The sequence below is a fragment of the Brassica napus genome, chromosome A5 (assembly GCF_020379485.1).
Source record: "Brassica napus cultivar Da-Ae chromosome A5, Da-Ae, whole genome shotgun sequence".
Taxonomy (NCBI): domain Eukaryota; kingdom Viridiplantae; phylum Streptophyta; class Magnoliopsida; order Brassicales; family Brassicaceae; genus Brassica; species Brassica napus.
Genome location: NC_063438.1, coordinates 24961661 through 24987278, shown reverse-complemented (window position 1 = coordinate 24987278; position 25618 = coordinate 24961661). Strand labels below are relative to the sequence as shown.

Here is a 25618-nt window from a genome sequence, read left to right as displayed (position 1 = left end):
TTATATATTTCACAGAACATAAAAAGAAACTTTAACCTTACCAAACTAATTCATATTATTTTCGAAAGAGTAAAAACGCAATTAACGCCAAAAAAATGAAGGAAAAATTCCGACAAGAAAAGGAAGGAATCTAGTTTCGAACAGAACTCACTCAGACATAAGTAAAGTACAATTTTTTAAAGTAAAAGTATTAGCAGCAACTTCCTAAACGAAGAAAAGTAAGTATATTGAGAAGTAGAGTTGGGTCTCCGATTCTTTGAAGAAAAACAATGGCTTGGGACTTGTTCTTATGGATTCTCTCCTTCTTCGTCAGCTTAGCCCTCGTCGCTTCCGTCTTCTATCAGGTCAACCCCCCTTAATTTTAGTCAACAACTGAGATTCTTGAATCGAGATCTGTCCTAAGGATTTTCACTGTTCAAATCTTGAATGTCGGAATTGTTCACTTATTGTGATTTTAGTTTTGTCTTCAAGACTAGTTTTGGCAGCTACTGGGTCTGTAAGATGATTCTTCCTTAGTGTAAAGTTGATGTCTTTGCGAGATAATAGGGAGAAGAAGTGATGGAATCAATGAGATATAAAGATACTACTTGTACCTCTTGCTAATGATTATTAGCCTCAGTTCCCTTCTTCTATTGATATGGTGTGAAGTTTTTTTTGTGTGTAGGTTATATGTTTAACGGATTTAGAAGCGGATTACTTGAACCCTTTTGAAACATCATCCCGTATCAACCGATTGATACTACCTGAGTTTATCCTCCAAGGCTCACTCTGCCTTCTCTTCCTCATCACATGGCATTGGGTGTTTTTCCTCGTGGCTCTCCCTGTAACATGCTATCACGCTATGCTGTGAGTCTCTCTCTATCCATATTAGTATTATTGTTTCTTGATTGACATTTATGGAAACTAACCTTCTCTTTACTAAAGATACAAAGAGCGAAGACATCTCATCGATGTCACTGAAGTGTTCCGTGGTATTAGCTTTGAGAAGAAGCTCCGGTTTACCAAGCTCGGGTTCTACATCTTTCTCTTCATCATGGTTGTCTTTAGGTAAGAAAAACACACAGCTTTAGACGCTATCTTCTTGAAATCTTTTCTCTCTGTTACTGAGTCCATAACACGTTTTTTTGACAGGCTCACACTCTCAGCGGTGTATAGCTTCACGGAAGATGATGATCTACTTCATTTGTTTTGATGTACTCTATTTTGTTTTCTTAGTGTGTGTGTTAGACATTTATGACGGCTGTTTCTTACATCCCTGCTTAGAGTATTAGTCAATTAGGGATTTACTCAAAATTTCACAGGACAACAGATTGCTCACAAGCTAAATTGAAACACTTATTAGAGAAAAAGGAAAGTTTCTATATTTGACAAGTAAAGAAAATGTTTTTTTTTTCTCATACTCAAAACTTGATCAGGTTCCTTGGTTGAGTTTGTCAGAAGACAAGTGTGTATTAGCGAAACAAATGGAAATGTCCCAAATGGTGTAAGCAAACCAGTTTATACTTCTCTTGTTTTACGAGCCCTGCACATTTCTCCAACAAACCACTCCAAAGCATCTGCTCTTTCTTTACTCTGCGGTGGACCAAGTTTTGTAAACTTTTACAGAACTGAAGACATTTCACTCGGCTCTTAGTTTCACCGTCTTGGCTTCATTGACCTCAACGCTTCCAGACAAGCACTCACTTTCTGCTACAACTTCAGAGCTCGAAATGGAGAGCTTTCTCTCATCCATTGGTTCCAGAACTTCCTCCTGAGTTTCAGCTTCTTGTCCACTCACAACCCCGACATCAACATTACGTAGCTGAGATTCTACAGTGTAGTTTAGAGTCTCATGGTCTAACTTACAGCTCAATGTGTTGCAGCTTGGATCAACTCTTTTTTAGTTTCAAGTTTCATTTGTGAATGATGCCGCTTGCGATGAGCTGCTAGGTTCAGTCTTAGCATTCGTCCAAAACGAATAAAGGTTTTCCAAAATTGAATCTCTCTCCTTAGCAAACTTGCTTGGCAGTGAACTTCTTGTCTTATCCTTTGGACTGTCTATAGGGAAAACAGGAAGATAAATAGGAGACAGGTTTTGGAACCGAAGGAGGTATGGCTGTAGACACGGTTTCCTTAACAATTCACTAGCCTGTAAGAACAATTATTTGCATTAGTATTGTTAGTAAAACATTAAAAAAAGCTGGTGTGATGTAATTTCATACATACAGCAACCCGAGGTCCTGAAGAAAGGCAGTATAAATAAATGTGATTCTTTATCAGTTACTTGAAGTCTTGAATATATTGGGATTAAAACTCTTTTAACTTATGTCAGATTTATATGGTTGATCTTCTAATACCTCAAGGCACATGCTGTTAGAAATACCCCAAACCTATTTTAAAAATATACTATGATTGTAAATATTCAAATGGGTCCAGACTCGAGAGAGATGATATAAAGAGAATACAAAAGATGGTAGATAACACACCAAGGGAGCAGGCTTTCCTGGATTGATAAGTTTCGCCAAACCATAATTACTTGGTCATGGGTAGTAATTTGAAGCTAACTAGAGCACATTAACTTTGAAGTGAAAAGAGTAAAATCATTCTTCTCATTTATCATGCCAAGCTGGATGTGCTAATCTTTTGGAAGAAACTCGAGAGGAATTGTAAGAAGTAAGAACCCTGAGCTGTAATACAGAATGGGCCTTGATTAGCAAATATATGGGCTTTATATTTCAATGGGCCTTGTTCGAGTCCTCTCGCGCGTTTTAACTCACTCGGACAGTATACTTCTTTTTGGCGGCGGAGTAGTTAGGTCGTAAACGTGAACACGACCTGTCTGTATTGTTAGCGATGGAACTAGACTTCAAGTGTTCGGATGTCGGAGTCTGGAAGAAGGCTCTGTCTTCCTACGAATCAAAAATCGAGTCTCTCAACAAACCAGACCTCGTCTCTCTCGACCAATACTACCGCGTCGAGCTCCCTTCTCTTCTTCACGACCGAGACCCTAACCCTTACCTCACCACCTCCGAGCTTTCTCAGCTCATGAAATGGAAGCTCTCTCGCGGCAAATGGCGGTACAAACTCTCTCTCTCAATCTCTCTCTAAACACTCCTAGATTTGATTTCTTCAGTTTTGTTTTACTTCTTCTCCCTTTTGCTCCTCCAAGGCCGCGTCTTCTCGACTTCGTGTCGTCTCTCGACGATTCCGTGGTGAAGTCTGCTTCTGAGAAGGCTTTCAAATCGCTCCCTGACATCTCCAAGGCTGTGAACGAGCTCACCGTGCTTAAAGGCGTGGGTCCCGCTACCGCCTCCGCCGTTCTGGCTGCTTACGCCCCCGACATTGCTCCGTTTATGTCCGACGAGGTACGTTAATCAGAGAGCAGCAAAGGAACGATCTTTATTGAACCCTTTTTCTCTCTCTCTCTAACATTCTAATTGTGAAATGTAAAGGCAATGGAGGTGGCTCTTGGGAACTCAAAGGATTACTCTTTGAAGCGATACTTGTTGTTTGTCACTAAGCTACAGAAAAAATCAAAGGTTAGCCTCTCTCTCTCTCTTTCAGACAAAGTTAATTGTGTGTTTTCACTTTTGTCCCTGCTACACAGACTTGCCTACTCTAGAATCTTCACTTATACTGTGGTAGGAACTTTCTCATGTGTGATAGCATTAATTATTTTCTTACTGCTGTTTCAGTGCATTGTGATTCTATTTAGTTAGAGTCTTACATATGCGCTGAATCATTGACTGTCTTCTCTCTCGTCTAGTAGGAAAGGTGTTTAAAGCATTAGTTTAAATTTAAACTGGACCTTGCCTTGAATAATGATTATGGATTGTAGGAACTAAAGTTGGAAGGAGAGTGGGGTGGGGCTTCAGATGTTGAGAGAGCTCTATGGAGTTGTCATGTGCGTTCCAAGTCAAAGCCAGCCGAGAAGAGCTCATCGGAGAAGAAAAGAAAACGTAAGGAGTAACCAACCACTAAAGAACCCTGTTGTAGCATATTCATTCAGTTATCATCGGCTCTTTTTTTTCATAATATGGACGAATATCTAGCAGATTTTGTCATTCCCCCTTGTTTGGTTACTTTCTTGCTAATTCGTGTTCTATCTATTTTAAAATCTACCATAAAATGTCTCTGCAAGTGTTCCTGAATTCTTCAACTACTCTAGTAGTAATACTAGTATGCCTATCCATTTCCATGAGTGTTTTGGCCTCAATCACAAAGATTAAGGATTGAGGGAGATACTCAGGATCCGTGGCTAGCCACACTGCACAAGAATAATAATACACTCAAAATGTGTATGAATCAACAGAAAGATGCTTATAAAAGACAACCTGAGTTTGTTATATACATTAACCTGAAGATGGAAAAGATTTCCTTGAGCATCATGAATATCAATTCAACTTATTGTTACCTTAGTACAAGAGGTCCTGATTTCCCCAATTCAAATAACTCATTGACAAATGAGAATGAGTTAAAGATTTTATATTTACCATTCTCATAAACAAGGGGTCTTCTTTTAGTTGGTATCCGCTTAACCATATAAACCGATCGATATCCAAATCTAAACCAACAAAACTCGAGTTAGTCCATAACCAAGTAGGTAGGGGGTTTATAATAATCTTTCTGCTTTTATTATCTTTAATTCTTTGCCTTTCTCACTTCTATAGTTCTATGCAATCAAATCTAAATCGAATATTCACAAGAAAGAATCCTGAAATAAAAAAAAGTTGGGTCACGTGAGCTCATGCACGTAGAGTAGAACGGACAAAGTGCTTTACAGTACGCACATGGAAGCAAGCTGATCAATGACATTAATTTTTGAACTTTGTGGGTAGTTTTGTTATTTAAGAAAATACAGAGCTCTCTGGTGCTAATAAGAATATTACGCGGGGCTTATTTTGCAAATTTCCGTTAAGTTGTTCGATGTGCTTCTGGGGGGGATGGTGGGTTGATTGTAGACAAAACGACGTCTGGGAGATTGAAACTACAGATCGTGTCTCCGCTGCTTCTTCTTTCAATCCGATTTCAGACAACCTTTTTCCTCGGACAGAAGATTTCATTTTATTTTTTTCAGGTCAGCACAGCTTCTTACCTTAACTCGAACTCTTTAGCTTACTCTGTTTTGCTTTAGTTATTAGAAAGCTTACTCTTTTTTTTCTTCTTTTCACTTTGTGTTTTGCATAAGACGTAGTTGACTTTCAGAATCTCAAAAAGTTTTAAGCTTTTTTTTTCTCCGACGAATTCAAATTTTAATATGATAATTTCATTTTTCTGCTGAATGAAATTATCATATTATGAACTGCAGCTTCTGTGCTTAGTTCTCTCGCTTGTGATAGATTAACAAGCCTCGGTTTGGTTTCAGTTGATGTTAGTTTACATAAACCGTTGTCTTTGTTCTGAATCTGTTTCCTAATTAAGAGGCTCAAGTAGTTAATAAAGCTACTGTAGTGTGACTTAAGCCGGTTTCAGTTAACCAATAACTTGATCCCTCGTGCGTGTGCCTAAAACCACAAGCTTATACAAGAGATACTAGTGCTTAAAAACTGTTTATATTTTCATTTAGCTCAGTCAATAGTTCACTGGTTGTTCCTTGTCCATTCATATTGGTTGTTTTGGTAGGGTGCTTTAGTTGTTTTTCTCTTCCTCTTTGCAGCCCTATAGTGTTATTCTGCACCAGAGGTTAATCGCCGCACTGCAAGTTGGAGCAGTCGTGAATATTTGTCTCGGCATTAAGTATTAGTACATAAATCAATATGGCTGATACCAGTTCAAGGACTGATGCTTCAACTGATGGCGACACAGATCCTAGAGATCTGGGGGTTAGCTCGTAATCTGGCTCTTATCATTTCCTTATTTTATTTTCTCTTACAGTGTCACTCGTGGCAGGCTTGAACCGGGGTCCCTTGGGGCATTCTACCGGTAGAGCCAAATCCACAGGACTAACTCCTGATGTTACTTACATGCAGTCCGAGAGAGGGCAAATGATGCTTGCCGGTGCTTCTGATTCCAGTGATCGATCAAAAGATAAGTTAGATCAAAAGGTGATATATTCATCTCTGCCGATCTATAACTATCTTCTTATATTGCTCATATGCATAATCCTTTTTTTTTTCTATCCATAGACCCTTCGTAGGCTTGCTCAAAATCGTGAGGCAGCAAGGAAAAGTAGACTGAGGAAGAAGGTATATTCCTCCTCATTTCCTTGCAACATCTGTAGAAAAATAAGCTATTTGCCATTACCTTGCAACATGTTATTGTTTCCTCCATAGGCGTATGTTCAGCAGCTGGAGAACAGCCGATTGAAGCTGACTCAACTTGAGCAAGAGCTGCAAAGAGCAAGGCAGCAGGTTCAACTCTTTTTTTTCCCTCTTATTTGGTTTGATTCTTGTAAGTAGGACTTCTGCATATATACTAATATTTCTTACTTCTACAATTTTAGGGAGTTTTCATCTCAAGCTCTGGAGACCAAGCCCATTCTACAAGTGGAAATGGTGGGTTGTTTTCCTTTTTATCCATTTGTTTTCAGATTGATCTTTTAGGCTTGTAACTTATAGGAAAGATAATTGCATATTCTTCATTGGCTAGTGGCTTGATGTTTGTTGATGGATTGGTGATTGCATAACTCATCTCATGGCAACATAAGGCTTGTTTAAAGTTCATAGTTTCAAGAGTCAGGTAGCATCTGGATGGGAAGTTAATGTTATGTTCAAGCTGGTGTAGGCTTAGGTTTGATAGATGTGAGTATCATGGGTTTGTTATTAATCTTATGTACTTGTCTTCTTGCAGGGGCTTTGGCATTTGATGCCGAACATTCACGATGGCTTGAAGAAAAGAACAGGCTAATGAACGAGCTCAGATCTGCTCTGAATGCTCACGCTGGTGATACCGAGCTCCGGACAATTGTGGATGGAGCGATGGCTCACTATGAGGAGCTTTTCAGGATTAAGAGCAATGCAGCTAAGAACGATGTCTTCCATTTACTATCTGGAATGTGGAAAACGCCAGCTGAGAGATGTTTCTTGTGGCTTGGCGGGTTCCGCTCATCCGAACTTCTCAAGGTGAGCTGTACAAGTTCATTGAGACATTTTGATGAAACCAACTCTTAACGGGTCAAAGCTTTTTTACGACAGCTTCTTGCGAATCAGCTGGAGCCAATGACGGAACGACAGGTGTTGGGCATTAACAGCTTGCAGCAGACCTCCCAGCAGGCTGAAGATGCGTTATCTCAAGGGATGGAGAGTTTACAGCAATCTTTAGCTGAGACTTTGTCTAGTGGAACTCTTGGTTCAAGTTCGTCTGATAATGTTGCGAGCTACATGGGTCAGATGGCCATGGCGATGGGGCAATTAGGCACACTTGAAGGCTTTATACGCCAGGTACATTTGGAATGCGAATGTATGTTCGTTAGATATATATCCTGTAATGAAAAGAGATAAATCTTATGCATAGGTATCTCTGTTTGTTATTGGAGTTCATAGGGCATGCATTTCTTGGTGACAGGCTGATAACTTGAGGCTGCAAACACTGCAACAGATGATTAGAGTGTTGACAACGCGTCAGTCAGCTCGTGCTCTTCTTGCTATACATGATTATTCATCTCGACTACGGGCCCTTAGTTCCTTGTGGCTTGCCAGGCCAAGAGAGTGAACACACAAGAATTGTGCGTTGCTCAGCTCTATACATAATTGTACGGTAGGGACACTCCTTCCAAGAGAGAGAGAGAGAGATCACAAAGCAAGGCCTTCTCAGATTCTTACCAAAAGCAATATTTTGGAAAGCAGATTTTGAAATAGTTTCCTGAGATCCTCAGACTTAGATTGTTGTGTGTTGTAATCTTTAGCCAATCAGGTTGTGTTAGTTTCTAAAGAGTGAATGTTTATAGTCTTTGAACATTGAGAGCTTGTAGAACATCAGTGTAATATCTTAGCAACCAAAACATGACAGAAGATGGGATACTTTCAGGAATTTAGATTGTATTATCATCATAAGTCAAATAGACATTCAGTTTACATTGAGAGTTGGAAAGAAAAGAGAGCTGATTATGTATCTTGAAATCATAGCATTATTTGCACAGGTCACAGATAAAACTTGAATGTTTGGTGAAATTAATACAAATGAAAATGTCTAATTATTCTCGAATTTGGTAATCCAGTAGAGAAAACAATCACCAGCTCAAACGTAGTTACTGGTGTAGAAGTTCTTGAGAAAATCAGACTTCCCTTGATCTTTGCTTCCGGTATTCTGCACCAGCCCTTCACCCACCACGTACTGACCGATAATGTGGTGACGCTGCTTTGCATGATCCACTATGTCAGTGAGCTCTTCCATCCCCTTGAATAAAAGAAGATCAATCACCTGCAGAAGCAACAAACTATCATCAGGAAATAGTATAGATTGCATTCTAAAAGCATCTAAACAGAGAGCCAACACAATACGAGATCACAGAATCCAAACACACAAGAAGCTGCCTTCAATTGATGGTTCAAAACTCGAAACAAATCGCCACACAAGCAAATCTTAACATAGGGTACTACCAAACATAAAAAGTCCATTTATGCTTCGAAGTAATATACTGTTGTTGTCTTCTGCTTCCATTTTGTTTTAGAAAAATGTAAAGAAGAAAATGCCTAAGGTCACATACAGAAGGAACCACAAGGTAGCACAGCTTTAGCAGAAAGTAACGGTGTAAAGCTCCCCACCCAATACAGAAGACACTTCATCCTCCATACTATCCAGAAGGTAAAGCTTTCAACTTTCAAAGATAGATGATAATTAAAACAAGTCAAAATCACAATAGAACGCAAACACAATCTCCTAAGCATCAAAAAGCAATCAGATTAACAATACAAAAAATGCAAAGAAGAAAAAGTCTAATGTCACATGCAAAAGGAACCACAAGGTGGCACAGCTTTAGCAGAGAGTAACTGTGTAAAGCTCCTACCTTTATACTCTGAGAAAATCTCCACTCAGCAGTCAGCACCCAATACACAAAAGACACTTTGTCATCCATAAGGTAAAGCTTTCGACTTTCAAACATAGATGACAATTAAAAAAGTCAAAATCGCAATAGAAAGTAAAGACTGATCTCCTAAACATCAATGAAGCAATCAGCTTAACAATACAGGAAACCGTTCAAATGTTTCGTGTCAATGTGGTAACCAATGAGAGTGAGATTAGGGGAAGTGCCTTAGGATCGGTGACGTGAGCGTTATTACGAATCTGAGCAGAGATCGCAAAGCGGAGCTGAGAAGGCGCGACGACATCTTGTAGATTGTAAATGTCCATGACGGTGGGGAGGGATCTACATGCAGCTCTGAAGAAATCGAAAACACGGCGGCGAGCCTCCGTCAGGTTAGCTGAGTTCGGCGGAACCCCGATCTTCCTCAACGTGAAAGGTGCTGCCATCTGATCTTACGCTGGTGAATCGCTCAAGAGAGAGAGTCTTTCCTTCTCTTCCTGAGATAAAAACAGAGTAAAACATCTGAATCGTTAACGACGTCGTTTGACGCTGAGTTTTTCAGGTTCGGTTTACTCTGGTTTAAATCATACTTGATTGAACCAAATTGGTTTCCTGAAGAGGAGTAGAAAGATCATTACCAGTAACGACGTCGTATCAATAAGAGTAGCGAAATGGGCTTATTTAACATTTTCGGATAATGGGCCTAATCGATAGTTAATTCAGGTTTCGGTTTAGTTTAAATCATAGTTGATTGAACCAATTGGTTTTCCGAAGAAGGGTAAAATAGTCATTTCCTCCATTCCGTTGGTGTTTCTCAGTTTCTTAAACCCTCTCTTCAGGACTTGGCGCCGTTCTTGGTTTATCATTCTCATGGCGGCGGAAACAAAGATGGTGAAGGACGGTGATCCCAACTACAGCGATGATAATGATGAAGAAGAGAACTTCTCAGAAGATGGAGACTGGGGAGATTGGGAAGCAGCTGAAAAGGACGACGACGACGGCTTCGAATCTGATTTCGTTTGTTTGTTCTGCGATTCACGCTTCGTTTCGTCTGATTCACTCTTCGACCACTGTCGTCTGAGCCACGGGTTTGATTTTCACGGAGCTAGAAAGGCACTGAAGCTGGACTTCTACGCTTCGTTTAAGCTCATCAACTATATCCGCTCACAGGTTAGTGAATCTCTCTGTTTCTCATGCTCTGTTTTATGCTTTTTTTTTATTGATAAAGTTTGTTCCTTTTAATGAAACTAGGTGGCTGAGAACAAGTGTTGGAGCTGGGGAGCTTTGGGGAAGTGTCAACTCGAAGCCAAAGATGTGAACTTTCCTTGGGATGAAGAGAAGTATCTGAAGCCCTTCTTGCAGGAGGATTCGCTTTTGTACAGCTTTGCAGATGACGAGGAGGAGGAAGATGAAGAAGAGGCGTTAGACAGGGAGGATTTGATTGAGGATTTACGGAAACTTGGGGATTTGAGCATTGTTGATGATGAAGCTATAGGGGAAAGCTCAGTGTCAAACAATGGCAAATGCAAGGATGTTAGTCTTATCTCAAACTCCGATGATGGGAAGCAAAGTTGTGCTGATGGTTTGGTGGTAGTGAATGGGAAGGGTAAAGAACCAAGTGTGTGTGATGGGAGGCTAGTTGGTAGGAACATCAGGAAGGTGAATGAAAACTATTTTGGATCTTATAGTTCGTTCGGAATTCACAGGGAGATGATAAGTGATAAGGTAAATGCATTTGATATTTGGGAAATCATGTCAATATGAACTAACTTGCAAATGTGTGAGTCTGTTTATTAAATGTTGGATGTATTCTCCTTCACAGGTTAGAACAGAAGCTTACAGGGACGCACTTTTGAAGAATCCTAGTCTCATGTCTGGCTCTGTTGTAATGGATGTTGGTTGTGGAACTGGAATATTGAGGTGAGTTAGTTGCTATCTTTCTCGCTCTATAGTGGCCATCTCATTCTCTTCAAGAATCCCCCAGTCATTCTTGGTTATTGCATCTAGATTTTAAGACTAAACATGTAATTTAAGTTTTTACTTGCATCTTCTTATCTGGTGCCTGGTGGCTCTATTTACCTATTGTGTTTTGCATTCTCAAGGCTTTCTTTACTTTACCATGTCTATATTCAGATTGCTTGATTTTTTTATGCCAAAGTTTTGGTGCTTCTTATTTAGGATATGGATGCAAATATCCTAATAGAAAAGGAATAATGTACATTTTTTTTTCCTTTTACATGCAGTCTCTTTGCTGCTAAAGCTGGGGCTTCAAGGGTGGTTGCAGTTGAAGCTAGTGAGAAGATGGCCAAAGTTGCAACGAAGGTTAGTTTTCTCTAATTTCTAAATCGTTTTTCGTTATCTTATATTTCTCATATATTATTTTTTCTCCCGTTATTTTTGGTAACAGATTGCCAAGGATAACAAAGTGTTTAATGATAAGGAGCACAATGGGGTACTTGAAGTTGCAAATTCAATGGTGGAAGAGCTAGAAAAATCCATAAAGATTCAACCACATAGTGTTGATGTGTTAGTCAGCGAATGGATGGGATACTGCCTTCTATATGAGTCAATGCTCACTTCCGTGCTCTATGCAAGAGATCGGTGGTTGAAGCCTGGAGGGGCAATCCTCCCTGACACAGCCACAATGGTATAAAAAAATTTCCCCCCTCTTAATGTTGTTTCCTCTTCTGTAATCACCTTAGTGAGTTTTCTTTTTATCCCTGTTTTCTCCTCCTTGGAATCAGTTTGTTGCTGGATTTGGAAAAGGCGCCACAAGTCTTCCTTTCTGGGAAGATGTCTATGGCTTTGACATGTCCTCAATTGGTAAAGAAATTCTTGAAGATACAGCTCGGATTCCCATTGTTGACGTTGTAGAGGAGCGTGATTTAGTGACACAGCCTGCACTTCTCCAGGTTTGAAACTCGAGCTTTATTTGTTTCTGCCAACCAAAAATACATAAGTTACTTGAATGTTCTATGTTTCTTTTGTTTGTAGTCATTTGACTTGGCTACCATGAAACCGGATGAAGTAGATTTCACAGCAACAGCAACACTGGAACCCACAGAATCAGAAACAGAAGCTAGGTTGTGCCACGGTGTTGTGCTGTGGTTCGACACAGGTTTCACTGATAGGTTCTGCAAGGAAACCCCAACCGTACTATCCACATCACCCTACACACCCCCAACACATTGGGCACAAACGGTCTTGACTTTTCAAGAACCAATCTCAGTGGCTCCGGCCACGGTTCTGTCTGGTGATGACAGGCAAGGAGCAATTGGAACGAAAGAATGTCCCGCCTCAAGCATTCAACTTCGCGTGAGTGTTGCAAGAGCGTCTGAGCATCGCAGCATTGACGTCTCATTAGAGACTACAGGGGTGAGCTCAAAGGGTCAGAAGCTTCGTTGGCCAGTTCAGATATTTAATCTATGAATGTTATTGTACCCTATTGTAAGACTCGTTTTCTGCATTTTTGATCTACAAGGATGAGGATTAACTTCAGTGCTGCTAAAGGTCTTTTCATTAATTAAATTGGTAGGATTTTTAAATTTGGAAATGATTTAGATTTGCCTCTGCTATTGGTTTGCTATTAAATGTATAACATAGTAGTAGTATTAGGACCATAAATTGTGTTTAAGAGATGGAAAAAGTACGTATCAACTGTTAAGAAGATTTTTTATTAACTAATAAAAGATCCACTCGCTCATAGCCTGAGGTGATATCACTAGAAAGCTTAACATTAATAAACAAACTCTCTAGGAAAAGGATTTACAGATGATAGCATAGTTGAAGAGAAGTTCACGTTGCAAATAAAGTAAAGTAATTATATATATATAATCTATGATGAATCTACTGGCTCGGTTTTAAGGGGTGCACCACCTGAAGACGATGCATCGCTTCCATTTTGGTTTTGGTTTTGGAGGTAAAGGCTGTTTCCTACCATGGAATCACTGACCAGTCCTGCTTCCGCGTCAAATTTAAGCGTCCTCTTGCGGTTGGTGCTGCAGCTGCTATGCCACAAAATGAGATATATCTTTATATGTGGGATGGTCTTATGCACATTGCACATATGGAAGAAGCTGCTGAGGAGATATGTTTTTCTTAAAAAAACTTACTTGTTCAAGCGGTTGTTGATGGCAGATAGGTCTTTTGAAGGGCTCTGGTAAGCATGTGTGCTCTCTCCAACACAAGCATAGTAACTCTTTGAGCTGTGTGAAATAAGAGCATCCATCTGCAAACACACCAACACACGAAAGGTTTAGCCAAAACAACCTTTTCACCAACCTTCCCTCATGACTCTCTCATATCATGAAACTAGGATATCTACCTTTGATCCCCGAAGGGGAGAAACATACACATTGTGCACAGCAGATACTTTTTTAGGGGACATGTCTGGAACACTTGGAAACACCGACACCTTTGGCGATCCAGGACAATGACCTGTAAATCCAATATAAATAGAGTCACTTAACTTTAGGTACTTCATTCATGGATAAAGCTCACGTCTAACAATAACCTAGCATTTCTTAACTACCTTCAGGTTTATTATTGGCCTCCATAGCCTGATCTTTTTTCACAGGAATTATCTCCACCAGCAACGGCTTTACGGCAGGAATAAATATTTCGTTGTAGAATGTGATGATGTCTACATGATCTGGCCCCACTCTCTGTTACACAAGTTATTGTCACAAGCTTTAGTCTTCTTCACAAGACAAACGAGACATGTTCAACTTAGAGTTAAGGGAATATATTAAATTACCCCTTGACCTTGACGGCGACTCTGATGCGAATCCACATAAACGCTGCGGAAAACTAGTGGTTTACACTGTGGTTGCTTCCTATAGTTGTATATGATTTCCCTGAAAGTTAGGCTCATTTGGGATATCTAGAGGGAATTCATGGAAGAAAATAAAGTGTTAGCCGGCAATATCAACCAGAAAACATAAAGGTAAGAACTTGACCAACGCTGTTCACCTTGGCCACTCCGTAAAAGCAACAGAGAATGATCTGGTCAATATGTCGATTAAATAAAAGAGAAGTCCGCTGAGCAAGTACATGTTGGAAGAGACGATATACACTCTCCCTTATTTGCTGCGACAGTTGTAACCTTTCCACCATTCCATTGATTCTGACAGCAGCCAGTTTATTAATCTGGAGAACACCATCATGATATGACATTAAGACATTAGGCAGCCTAATCATAAGTTCTAGTTTATTGGACCAAAGATTGCATTGGCCTACCTTAGTGAAGAAAATATTGATACCAGTTTCAGCACAAGTTTCTCCACCGCCTCCTGGGTTTGGCCGTGTCGGACTGTAAACAAATATCCGAAAAGGTAAACTTAACAAGTACATGAATAACTTGGCAGACTTTAGATATAAAAGAAGAAAAAATTGGTCATTAATTAATAACCAAAAATGTACCTAGCAAAGGCAGACTGCAACGGAGGTGGCAGCATCTTTGATTTAACGTTGCCAAAGGCCAACAGACGATCCTTTACCGGTGATGTAAAGGAATTGCGTTCAACTAGAATGCTGCGGTAATCTGTACACTGTCTTTTGGGCGATTTCATATCCCCGTTTTGTCCTGAATGGCAGTAAATTTGAAGTTTGTGGTAAGAGCAAGTTCGATTTAACTGCTTTGACTCAAATACAAATTAAATTACCTGGACATGTTTCATGCTTTTGGATAGATGGTGCATGATTTGATCCTTCAGAGAAGTTAATAAGAGCTGCAATTGCATCCAGGGATGGCATCGGTTCTGCTAGTAATCCGAGCCGGTTGATCTCCAATGCAAGCAACGGCCTGGCAACAATCAGAGAGTTGTACATTGAAGAGCCTTTCTCCCAAACCATACTCTCGAGAAGCCGTTCCTCAAGTGAGTTCAGATGCCGTCTCAACTCTCTAGGCAGAGAATCCTCGTGTCTGATGAAACTCTCTATAACCTTGCAGAGATCAAAGGCTGTGATCCCAGTCCTCTCCAGAACAGCCGGGAACAACATCGTTATGGATTTGTGGGTTGCCAGAACCAGTTCAGCTGAACAAGCCAGCATGCATCTATGGAACCTCTCATTTGTCAATAGAGAGTTTAAGTTATTTGCATGCAAAATCTGAGCTTCTGCTATACACATTGCCTCGAGGACTCTGTAGTATAACTTCACAGCTTCTAATCTTCGCTGTTCTGCCCATATGTCATCCATCAGGTTAACGGGTTGTAAACTTCCGCCTGCACATCGGTCCCCAAGGGAGCTATTTGGAAAAATAGCTTCCAATATCACATGTGCTCTCCGTGTGACATCAGTTGTTATATCCCTATCGCAGGATTTGAGGAAATGCTCCAACCCAGGTGAAGGTTTTGGTAGAAGCGGACATATAACAGTCCTGAGCCATTTGGCAGTTGTCATTGCTGTGCTTACTGGTGTTGCTGTCAACTTGATGGCACCGCTAATAGTATTTGTCTTCGCAGCAGGTGACTTATGAGGAGAGAGTGGACTTATAAATGTCCTTGCAGGTGAGCTCAAAGAATCAATTTTCCTCTTAACACCAGTAACATTTACAGCTCCTGCAGATAAGCTTCCCGATCCGAGTAAGCTATCCTCTTCATTGATGAACACCCTCTCATCCAGTTCGCCTTTATTGCAGACTGAATCTTCGTAATCTTTTTCTAGTGTGATCAAGCTAGTGGAGATGGATGTCTCGTCCAGTAAATCCTCAAAGTAAGTCAAGCCATCTGAAAATGAAACTCCAATCAGGTAACGTTTCAATCAACTCATATGAATTTGTGAAAGGAAAATGTTCTTACACCAACCTGGGTTAATATTATCTAGCTTGTCAATTTTGCACGTGGATGCTGAAGATGGCTTCTTCTTCAATATTGTTTCTATCAAATTATTTGCCTGGTCCATTATTTTCCTCAACTCATCTTCTGAGGCGTCATATATCTTGCAAAGTGATGCAACCAAGTCTACCTCTTTGTCACCTTTCTTAACTAAAATTCAACACATAAATGAGAATAGAGAATATATATATTCAACGCCGCCATGGTTACATGAAGAGGAGAACATAAACACTTACCAAAACGTGAAGAGTCTTGGATGCTGAAATTTCTAAACCGACAAGGAACATGTATGATCAAAATAGCCTGACGAAAGAAAAAATTAGCTAATCCTTATATACATTTTGAAAATGAAGCGTCTGTCGAGTTATAGAGTATAACAAGAGTAAAATGAATAACGGACAAGGGAGTACTTCAAAGGTAGTCACTAACCAATATAGAAACTAGGCCATTGGTGCATGTCACAAGGTCTTTAAATCGGCTAAAAGCATGGTTTCGGAGTGCCAGAAAGAGTAACCACCCAAAACGGTAACTATCTGGCAAATAACTAGCAGAGTTCGCTGAGGTCTTTTCTGCGTTTGCATCGTATGTCAAGAAGAACTCCTGGTACCCACGTTTGTAGTATCTGTTACCAAAAAAAAAGGTACCAAAAACGTTATACATACAAGGCAATTCACTAGAGAATATTCACACGAAGACCAAAAATTTGAAATTCTAGTTCTGGTTATTGCATAGCGAATAAGTTTGCTTCTTAGATTCAGGCATTAGAGACTGTATCTATGCCAACCACTACCATGCCACAGAACAAGAAAAATGCCAAAACGAAACACAAGAGTCAAGAGGGGAACTAAACTCACTTGCTTAGAAGGCTAAGATGCACAAAGTTCGCTTGCAGCTCCTTTGCCTAGTAATTAGATATTAGGAAAAGGTAACACAGGTTAAGAGAAGAAGTAAAACTTAGCAGTGATGAAAATTATATAGAAAAAGAGCTTAAGCAGAACCTGAAGTCTGTTCTCCCAGTCTGCACCATAAAGCTCACATAGCACAGGGCCAGCCTTGACCGCAAATTGAGGTAACTCTTTAAAGAAATCCACAATACTGAAACAGAAACAAAGAAAAAAAAATCAATACAGATGTATAAGAAGAAAGGTGAAAGGAAGGAGGAGTTGGGGATTACGTACTTGAGCTTTAGAGCCCTCAGTATCTGACATAGATTAAACTTATTATCACCAGACACAGACTGTCCGTCCACTTGTTTTCTAACAGTAAGCATCTTCACTGAGTAGAGAACAAACGCAAACCAGAACCTCTCTACTTCCTCCCGCTAATAAGCATAATACCAAAGACTTAAGTCATAGTGAACCATACTCTTAACCGCCAAAAGAGAAGAAAACAAAAACAGAAATTTCACCGTTCCACTTCCAATGTTAGCCATGTTTGCCGACAAAATCGGTTTGGTTTCAGTAAACAACTTCAAAGCTTCATCGCAAATGCTCCCTTCAAGAGACAGAACTTTCTGCAAATAAGAAAATCAATTCTAGGGATTAGAGCTCATCTAATCTTCAAATCATCCTCAGTGGTATGTATCTACGTATAATGTATATAAACAAAGATAAGAGCAAAACCTCGCATAACTCCAAGAGAACTGCTTCACTTCTTTTACCATTGGGGTCAATGGGTGGGGTCACTGGTGGCTGAACTTCTTCCATGGTCGTCTCAACTCACCTGAAAAACATTTAAAAAAAATTAACCTAATAAAAGACAGTACTTTTCCAAGGCAATAGGATGCGTAAACTGAAAACCACATCAAACCCATTGAAACAAAGGCTCCGAATGGTAACTGCGGTTTGAACGATACGGAACAAACGATTTAACTGCGGTGCGGCTTTAACAGTTATAAAAACGTATAGATATATGATATATGTAGAGATTTTTGTTACTGTTAACTGCGAGGCGGGCCGGTTGGTAACATTCGAGCCAAAGACATAGAACAATGATTCTAACACTATGAGAGGAAATAAATTCCCCAATAAAATTTCGATTTTTTTTTCTCAGGAGAAAAAGTTTTGAAAGTTGCAATTGAAGAACGAAATTAACAAAATTCAGAGCCTAAATTCAAATCGAAGGATACACACGAAAGGGGGGAAAGATCTTACCTTTGTTTCTGTATCACAGATCCCAAAGACGAAACAAAGGATCCAACTTTTAAGAAACTCTTCTTCACTTGAAATCGACGAATTAAACAGTGAGGAAATGAGAGATCTCCGTCAATTTTCCCTCTCTTCTGACTCTCTCTCTAGACTGTGGGGTATGATTTGTGCGGCAAACCCTAGAAAATAATACATCTTGCGCGGGAAAAAAACAATACCAACAAGTCATACATACATACACATGCGTATACATTTTACATACGCGCACTCTCAGGCAATGATATCTCGACACGTACCCTCCTTTGACCCCGTTTTACCGCCAAAACTTTACTTTACTGTTGCGTGAAAGTCTGGGAGGGAAAAAAAAAAAAGATTCTCCGTATAGTACTAACGCCGTCTGGGGTTTCGTGACTGCGACAAAGCCTCGTGAATGTTACGACGGGACCAGGGCCGTCTCAAATTAATTTTAGGCCCTGTTCAAAAAAAATATTAATCGTTCATTTTATCACGTAAGTTTAAAATTTAATAATTTTGTCTGATTTTTCTAATTATAAGTTCTAAATTTAGCATTATATCTAAAATTTTTTTAAAAAAATTACCATAATTTATCTATATATTTTGAAAAATCTTTAAATTTTTTATTTTTATATTTCGGGACCCTGTTCGACCGCTCCACTTGCGCGTGCTGTTAGACGGCCCTGGACGGGACCCACCTTATACGACGCCGTTTTTATCGACTGTCGTTTAGTTGGAAAATTTTGCTTTGTTTGGTTGCAGGAGTACGAGTGTCTTCCTATTCGTGGATGGATTTAGATTCAATAAAGTCTGCTTCGTTATCATTTGACTGTGGATAGTGGATGATAACACTGTCACACCTAACCAGAGACTCAGATTTTATTTTTCCCTCATGGCTTCATCTGATCAAACTGCGAAGATAATCGATGGAAAGGCGATTGCTCATACCATCCGATTAGAGATCGCCGAGGAAGTTCGCGATCTATCTGAGAAACACGGCAAGGTAGACTCCCTTTATAGCACTTATAGTCACTTTCATTGGTTTTAGCACTGTTTGGGACCTAAAGAAACGATTTTTACTGCTCTAGAGAATCAGTGTCTGAATATTGAGATGTGTCTCAATATTAACCGAACCGTGATTGATCATAAGATTATTGAAATATCAAAACTTTACTTTTATGTTAGTTTTTTAGTGTTCTATGTAGCGTTTTAGGCAGCTATAATCACATCTCTCAAACGTTAGCTCCAGTTCAGTTGAATCATTTGAAACTGCGTCTGCGTTAGTCACTTCTAGATATTTTGCGTTTGGTTAATGAAAGCATTTATCTTTTGTGTCTACTTTAGCCCCAATACAGATGGTTTGTTTAGTTTATATGGTTTGTTATTGTAACAAATCAGCAAAAGGTTTGAATTTTTTTTGTTTCTCTGCTTCAACTGAGTCTGATAGTTTACCTTGGAGCAGGTCCCAGGACTAGCGGTGGTTATAGTTGGTGCACGGAAAGATTCGCAGACTTATGTGAATATGAAGAGGAAAGCGTGTGCTGAGGTTGGGATCAAATCAGTTGACGTGGACCTACCAGAGGATGTTTCTGAAGCTGATCTTATCAGCAAAGTTCATCAACTCAATTCAGATCCTGATGTCCACGGTTAGCTTTATTTTAAATAAATGCTTCATTTTTGTATATGATCATGTAATCTAAACTATGAAGGTGCTTGATTTTGCAGGTATATTAGTTCAACTCCCATTGCCGAAACATATCAATGAGGAGAATGTTTTAAGTGCAATCAGCATTGATAAAGATGTAGATGGCTTCCATCCTCTGAATATTGGTAAGCTGGCCATGAAAGGCAGAGAGCCCCTTTTCCTTCCCTGCACCCCAAAGGTACTGTCTCCTTTCTTCTTTGCATACAGACTCTTAACAAGTGCCAAGAAAATTTGCTAGTAGTGAGGTGATTTTTTTTATGTGTAGGGATGTTTGGAACTCTTAAAGAGAAGTGGCGTAAAGATAAAAGGGCAACGAGCAGTTGTAGTAGGTCGGAGTAACATCGTTGGATTACCTGTTTCGCTTCTATTGCTCAAGGCTGATGCTACTGTTACAACTGTACATTCTCACACCAAAGATCCTGAGGCTATCATACGGGAAGCTGACATCGTTATAGCTGCAGCCGGACAAGCCTGCATGGTGAGTTTTTTTTTTCAGACGTTTTCACTTGTTCTTTAGAAGATAATACAGTCTAGTTCTTGTAGATATACACTCACTCTTGGTCTTGCATTTTCAGATTAAGAGCGACTGGATTAAACCAGGGGCTGCGGTGATCGATGTTGGAACCAATGCAGTGAGTGACCCGAGCAGGAAGTCAGGATACCGGTTGGTTGGAGATGTGGATTACGCAGAAGCTTGTAAAGTTGCAGGTTGCATAACTCCTGTCCCTGGTGGTGTAGGTCCAATGACAGTGGCGATGCTGCTGAGGAACACCTTAGACGGTGCCAAGCGGGTCATTGGCCAGTAAAATAATATCCTACTGTATTTTTATAAATGAATCTGAAGTTTATCCATTTTATAACGGTTTGATGACATTGTTCCTCGCAAATAAAGTGAAGCCTGCATGTCCTTTGAATGTTTGTTTCCCGCAAATTTGTACACAACATGAGGTTTAGCATCATTATGGTCAAAACCGGGCTTTGATACCATTTACATTGGTAATTTAAACGATTGTAATGTTGTTATTTATGAACTTTGAAAACGAAATTGTAAAAATGTATAATTAAAAATGTAAAAACTTCAAAAACTTAAAATCTGAAAGCTTGGAAAGTTTTTTTAAAAAATATCAAAAGTTCTTTCTTCGTATACAAATAAACTTTGTATCTTATTTATGTATTACTTTTAAATTTCAACTAATTATCAAATAATTTACCAATTATAAATAATTTACAAGTAACAAGTAATAAAACAAGACAAGTAACTATCAAGTCCATCAAATTTTTCGCAAGTACTTAAAATTATAAGTACTCATTTTTAACGAACTAAATATAAATCCAAAATTTTAATACTCGTACAAGCCAAGTCGAGTACTAAGTATACCGAAAATACCAAGTACGGATTGTGCCCATCCCTAGTATTACTATGGTATATTACTGTTTGTATCTAGCCCTTCTACATATATTACATGTCCCGCTGATCTATTACAGACAGGTGAGAGTTACAGGATGGCTTGTACCATCCATAATATCTGGAAGTTTGCATGCACACGTACATGATGGGATGCTTGATCCAACCACTTCAAGCACATTGGATTGTATGTCATCATCCTTGTAAGGCTTATGTCATTATTCTTGTAAGGCTTGGGCCTTGACCCATTAAGAATTGTCCTATTCTTTGAGTTGAAAGACAGCTAGATAGTTGATACCATTTCTTTCCAGCATATGCCCTTCGCCTGGATAATACCGACGTGCCATTCTACCGCTTATCACATGCCACGTGCTCGTCTCTCCACAAACAATTCGCCACGTGTAAGCTCAACATAAGCCAATCAAAGACACGTTTCTTTATACGCAAATGACTAGTTTATCCTCTAACTACCGCATTATTCGTTCACCACTTGAGAGGGCTATTTTCGGAATGCTGAAAAAAGCATGAAAGATATGAACTACACGTGGACCAATGAGAAGCGAGCTTTAGATGGAGGAGAGATCTGAGCCACAAATCTCGTCTATGTATTCTCAGCCACGAAAACAAGATCTACCACACGCGCTCTCTACACCACGCGCTTGCTTGATTGCTGCTCTTACCTCCTCGGAAGTTGAAACAATACACAGAACACACTAGTCTCCTCTCTCTCTCTTTGGTCTTTTCTAACTTACAGGTGAAGACAACCGAATCTAAAACTTTCTCTCTTCTCTCTTAATCTCAGTTTCTGGTTTGTGTCTGATCAAAAAAACCTCTCATCGGTTCACTGAAAGTGAGTTCCTTTCTCTGTTTTTACTCGATAAGTTGAGGTTTATTCTCTAATGGGTTTCTGAAATTAGCTATCTTTGTGTTGTTATCATGACAGATCTATCGATCATGGATTGTTATTCCGGAATGAAGTTTGAAGAGCTTGCTGTGCCTAATTATCAAGAGTCATCGTCTTCAGAGACATACCGTTCTGATGGTATGTGGGGTGGGTGGAGCATGAACTCCCCTGAAGCTGCAGAGACATGTTTTAATTACGATGCTTTTAGTGGAGAAGGATCGTTGTATAGTCAGATGGGTATGAGGACGAGTGAAGAAGAGGAAGAGACAAAGAGATCAAAGGCTTTCTACGGTGCTTCTTCGCTTCATGATTTTGAAGGAATCGAACAGATGGATGATATATTCTTGTAAAGCCTCTTTCTTTCTTTGATCATCATCATCACTAAACAAATGTCTTTATCATTTTTAATTTGCATATGCTTATGTTCTGTGTCTCTGTGTGTTTCCGGTTTTTACTGAAGAAGTTCAATTTTGGAGGATGTTCCAGGGAATGATGGAGATGTACATCGTGCTTCCAGCAGCTATAACAGTGTCGGATCTTCCTCTTTGTATGGTGGAAATGAAGTTCACATGTTTCATTGTCATGAAATGCCTATGAAGGTAAGAGATTCGTCTCCAAAGTTGACTTTTCTTACATGTTATTAAACTGAAGCTGATGATCTATGCTGGTTTCTTGTTACCTTTAGAGATTCTGATGTTAAAGCCTAAAGATTGCTTCATTTTTTTCTGGTTAACAGGAGGAGGCTCCATTTACAATCTCAGATCTGTCTGAAGAGAACATGTTAGATTCACAGTATGGTGATGAACTGTCTTCTGAAGAACTTGTGTTGCAGGATCTGCAGAGAGCTTCAGGAAAGGTGAGTTCCTGTTTACAGTGGACGAAACTTGGACTTGGTCTTTAGAAAATTTAACTAAGTGTTTATTTTCTCTCTTTCTAGTTAACTGATGAGACAAGAAAGTGTTTCCGGGATACGTTTTACCGGCTTGCAAGAAACTCACAGGAGAAGTTTGATTCAGTCAGCACCAACACAGAAGAGTTCTATATGCCAGCATCCAGATATGCTTATGGTGATAGTACCAGGTATAGCATCATGTCTTCTTCTTCTTTTTCTAATCCACAGATGGAATGAGATAATATCTGTGTTCATAGGATAGAGAACTGATCAGAGTGGCAGTTATTTGATTGCAGGATGAGTAGAGAGGAAGAGATTGAATCAGGAACAAACTCAATCGATAGAGCCGTCGCAAACCTCACATACAACAAGATGGATTCCAACATAAGCAACTTTCCTCTATCAGAAAGAGTACAGTAGCTTCTGTTTGTTGGATCAAGATCAACCATTCTCGTCTCTACATCTTCTTATATGGAATCTTTTGTTACTGCATGTGTATATTTGTGTGTATATATAGCTGACTTATCTGTTTGCAAACTTCAGTTTTGATCTGTCTCTAAAGAATCTGGTTCTTTTAACTTCCTGCAGTGAGTTTTTTTTTACTTTAGTAGTGTGTGACAACAATGCTTTAATGGCTTAAAACTTGATATGAGAAAGAGTACATGTTTTAATAATTCAGAAGCATTTATTCAAACTATAACCAGCATGAACTCCAAAAAAAATACATAAACTTCTTGCAATGAATGTTTCCACGCTGAAACTTACGCCTCTACTAAAAGGTTTTAAAAAGCAATGCCATCGTCTGATTTTTACTGCTTCCACTCATTCTTGGGCACGGTTATTTTCAATCCTTGTTCTGTGTGTTATCATCATCATCACGTCAAGTGCAAGAAAAACAAAGACAACTCAGTAAAGGCCTCATATAGCCCAATTTCAAAAGAAAGAGGGAGCGCTTAACAGTTATCAAAATTTTAACATAAGAAGCAAATGAGTCATGAACTTGCGCTGACCATTCGTAGTTTGGGAGAGATGTTTTGTGGCGGTTTCAAAGCCGTCGATGTGTTAACATCAAAGTACTGAAGAAAGTCTTTAAAATTTTGTAATGTTCGCTTGGAAGAGTAGCCAACTAAAACACACCTAACGAAATGTTTAGGATTACTACATTTCGCAGTTGACCTTGACTCTTTTTAGCGGCACAACTAAACTTGAGGACTACCAACTTTGAATATGGATCACATCCATCTCCTCTCATCTCAAGTTCAATCGAATCCGAAGCAAGAGAACAAACAAACACCACTTCGATTCAACTCGTCTTTCAAAGTCCAACGTCCTTATGCTCACCATCATAATCCATAAAAAAATTTTAAAAAAACTTGCATTTGCATTTACTTAGAACAACAACAAACTCACTCCAGATTGAGATCCTTTAAATTGTTCAATTCTATAAGAGTATACATTACATACATTACAAAAGCACACAAAGCAACATTTTTCACATAGACCATTTTAATCCTTAGGCCAGACACTAACCTTCTCCTTCTCAATCTTAACAAACATAGCCGAAACAGCCGCCATGAAATAGATCTGAAGCCACACAACTGAAGGCGTGTGGTAACTCAACAAGCTCTTCCCCGTCGCCAGCTCCACCAGAAGCAAAGCCACGAGCCCCAACCCCGCCATCCTCCCGTTGAGCCGCTCCGTGTAAGGCGTAAACCCCAACTCCACCTTCAACCCGCCCGAAACCGGCTCCTTTAGACTCACCGGCGGCAAGTAAAGCCCCGAGCTTTTCGACGATTGCCCGCCGGCTGCTGATGACCCTTTCTTAGACTTTCTAACCTCTGCTTTCTTCCCAGTTCCGCTTCGGTATCTGAGACGGATGTTCGAGAGACGTGACTCGAAGTCTTCGGAGTTTTCGGTGTCTGAGTCGGGTTGAGGAGTCTCTTCCGTTGATTCGACGTCGGTGGCGCGGACCGTGAAGAGCTTTGAAGCGTGTGGCTTTGCGGCTGGGAGAAAGGGTTGAGATGGGAAAGGGGTCGTGATTCGTAGAGGTGTTATCGCCATTTTTGTGTGTTTTTTTTTCAGAGAGCTTCGTGTCTCCTTCCCTCTCTCTCTCTCTCTCTCTCTCACACTCACTCTCCTCCTTTGCCTTTTGGATAAGGAATTTTTTATTTTTATTTATATGTATTTACATTTTTAGTGAGTGGTACTCAATTTCCTGGAAAGTTTAATAGGTTACTACTTGGTGATTGGTGAATCACATCCACTTACATCAAAAGACAAAAGCTTAGGAAAGTATATTTATTTTTATTTTTATCCAGCGTTAAAAAAAAAAGGAAAGTATATTATATTTCAATCGTTACAGTCTGTAACTTACTAAAAAAATTTGTATGTCATCAAAAGATTCAAAAGCCAAGTTTAAACTAATCATCTATACTGTAAGAGCGACTTTATCAGTGGGCTACTAGCAAGAGCATTTTCAACTTCCAACCTTTATTTTTTAATTCTAAAGAAACCAATAGCATTTTTATTTTCAAAAACGTTATATTATTTATAATTATTAGAGTAAATATATTATTTAGTAAATAAATTATTTTCTAAATAAAAAGAGTAAATATATTATTTGGTATTATTGCCTATTGGCTATTGGATTCTTTTATTTTAGAAAAATATAGGAATACAATGGAGCTTATTGGAGTGATATGACAATTATTACAAGACACAAGTTGGAGTTGCACAAAAAAAAAAGAATGTACAAGTTGACAGAACAACTTTG

The 25618-nt window shown here is 39.4% G+C and overlaps 9 protein-coding genes across 20 annotated transcripts; 6 read left to right on the top strand and 3 right to left on the bottom strand.

The window, feature by feature from the left end:
- Positions 1–150: 150 nt before the first annotated feature.
- On the top strand, positions 151–1397 carry LOC106452400 (protein cornichon homolog 1). Its single transcript, XM_013894509.3, has 4 exons — positions 151–344; positions 665–846; positions 925–1047; positions 1132–1397. The coding sequence occupies exons 1-4, from the start codon at positions 270–272 to the stop codon at positions 1190–1192; spliced, it is 441 nt and encodes a 146-aa protein (XP_013749963.1). The 5' UTR covers positions 151–269; the 3' UTR covers positions 1193–1397.
- A 1374-nt stretch (positions 1398–2771) lies between these two features.
- BNAA05G26800D lies at positions 2772–4112 on the top strand. 2 transcript variants are annotated; one of them, XM_013894508.3, is made up of 4 exons: positions 2772–3056; positions 3149–3344; positions 3432–3518; positions 3827–4112. In XM_013894508.3, exons 1-4 carry the CDS (start codon positions 2833–2835, stop codon positions 3947–3949), a joined length of 630 nt encoding a protein of 209 aa, XP_013749962.1. In that variant the 5' UTR covers positions 2772–2832; the 3' UTR covers positions 3950–4112. The 2 variants fall into 2 exon arrangements, with proteins under 2 accessions (XP_013749962.1, XP_013749960.1); XM_013894506.3 differs by having other exon boundaries at positions 3818–4112.
- Positions 4113–4890: 778 nt separating this feature from the next.
- On the top strand, positions 4891–7991 carry LOC106452396 (transcription factor TGA6). 6 transcript variants are annotated; one of them, XM_013894504.3, is made up of 9 exons: positions 4891–5056; positions 5636–5801; positions 5949–6023; positions 6105–6164; positions 6252–6329; positions 6422–6473; positions 6769–7040; positions 7113–7358; positions 7461–7991. In XM_013894504.3, exons 2-9 carry the CDS (start codon positions 5736–5738, stop codon positions 7485–7487), a joined length of 876 nt encoding a protein of 291 aa, XP_013749958.1. In that variant the 5' UTR covers positions 4891–5056; positions 5636–5735; the 3' UTR covers positions 7488–7991. The 6 variants fall into 6 exon arrangements, with proteins under 6 accessions (XP_013749958.1, XP_013749957.1, XP_013749956.1 ...); XM_013894503.3 differs by having other exon boundaries at positions 7454–7991; XM_013894502.3 differs by having other exon boundaries at positions 7432–7991.
- LOC106452398 (NADH dehydrogenase [ubiquinone] 1 alpha subcomplex subunit 6) lies at positions 7939–9487 on the bottom strand. Of its 2 annotated transcripts, none has more exons than XM_013894505.3 (2): positions 9169–9487; positions 7939–8337 (listed from the first exon to the last, which is right to left on the bottom strand). In XM_013894505.3, exons 1-2 carry the CDS (start codon positions 9385–9387, stop codon positions 8155–8157), a joined length of 402 nt encoding a protein of 133 aa, XP_013749959.1. In that variant the 5' UTR covers positions 9388–9487; the 3' UTR covers positions 7939–8154. The 2 variants fall into 2 exon arrangements, with proteins under 2 accessions (XP_013749959.1, XP_022568401.1); XM_022712680.2 differs by having other exon boundaries at positions 7939–8313; positions 9169–9462.
- Positions 9488–9755: 268 nt separating this feature from the next.
- Positions 9756–12486, top strand: LOC106452395 (probable protein arginine N-methyltransferase 3). The gene is made up of 7 exons (XM_013894499.3): positions 9756–10111; positions 10193–10666; positions 10764–10861; positions 11185–11263; positions 11349–11588; positions 11686–11853; positions 11936–12486. Exons 1-7 carry the CDS (start codon positions 9812–9814, stop codon positions 12368–12370), a joined length of 1794 nt encoding a protein of 597 aa, XP_013749953.1. The 5' UTR covers positions 9756–9811; the 3' UTR covers positions 12371–12486.
- A 113-nt stretch (positions 12487–12599) lies between these two features.
- LOC106452394 (retinoblastoma-related protein 1) lies at positions 12600–18131 on the bottom strand. Of its 3 annotated transcripts, none has more exons than XM_013894498.3 (18): positions 17931–18131; positions 17400–17499; positions 17186–17290; positions 16956–17098; positions 16776–16872; positions 16632–16678; positions 16207–16399; positions 16014–16080; positions 15748–15927; positions 14605–15669; positions 14363–14525; positions 14180–14252; positions 13913–14089; positions 13698–13823; positions 13473–13605; positions 13266–13378; positions 13054–13169; positions 12600–12971 (listed from the first exon to the last, which is right to left on the bottom strand). In XM_013894498.3, the coding sequence occupies exons 2-18, from the start codon at positions 17481–17483 to the stop codon at positions 12875–12877; spliced, it is 2979 nt and encodes a 992-aa protein (XP_013749952.1). In that variant the 5' UTR covers positions 17484–17499; positions 17931–18131; the 3' UTR covers positions 12600–12874. The 3 variants fall into 3 exon arrangements, with proteins under 3 accessions (XP_013749952.1, XP_013749950.2, XP_022568382.2); XM_013894496.3 differs by having other exon boundaries at positions 12600–12948; XM_022712661.2 differs by having other exon boundaries at positions 12600–12945.
- Positions 18132–18698: 567 nt separating this feature from the next.
- LOC106452393 (bifunctional protein FolD 2) lies at positions 18699–20558 on the top strand. The gene is made up of 5 exons (XM_013894495.3): positions 18699–18942; positions 19402–19585; positions 19665–19822; positions 19910–20122; positions 20220–20558. The coding sequence occupies exons 1-5, from the start codon at positions 18832–18834 to the stop codon at positions 20448–20450; spliced, it is 897 nt and encodes a 298-aa protein (XP_013749949.1). The 5' UTR covers positions 18699–18831; the 3' UTR covers positions 20451–20558.
- A 1129-nt stretch (positions 20559–21687) lies between these two features.
- LOC106452392 (protein LNK3) lies at positions 21688–23447 on the top strand. Of its 3 annotated transcripts, none has more exons than XM_013894492.3 (6): positions 21688–21899; positions 21993–22299; positions 22417–22552; positions 22690–22809; positions 22891–23033; positions 23142–23447. In XM_013894492.3, the coding sequence occupies exons 2-6, from the start codon at positions 22004–22006 to the stop codon at positions 23263–23265; spliced, it is 819 nt and encodes a 272-aa protein (XP_013749946.1). In that variant the 5' UTR covers positions 21688–21899; positions 21993–22003; the 3' UTR covers positions 23266–23447. The 3 variants fall into 3 exon arrangements, with proteins under 3 accessions (XP_013749946.1, XP_013749945.1, XP_013749947.1); XM_013894491.3 differs by having other exon boundaries at positions 21689–21899; positions 22414–22552; XM_013894493.3 differs by having other exon boundaries at positions 21689–21899; positions 22414–22552; positions 23128–23447.
- A 757-nt stretch (positions 23448–24204) lies between these two features.
- LOC106452391 lies at positions 24205–25246 on the bottom strand. Its single transcript, XM_013894490.3, has one exon. The coding sequence runs from the start codon at positions 24904–24906 to the stop codon at positions 24352–24354; it is 555 nt and encodes a 184-aa protein (XP_013749944.1). The 5' UTR covers positions 24907–25246; the 3' UTR covers positions 24205–24351.
- Positions 25247–25618: the final 372 nt, after the last annotated feature.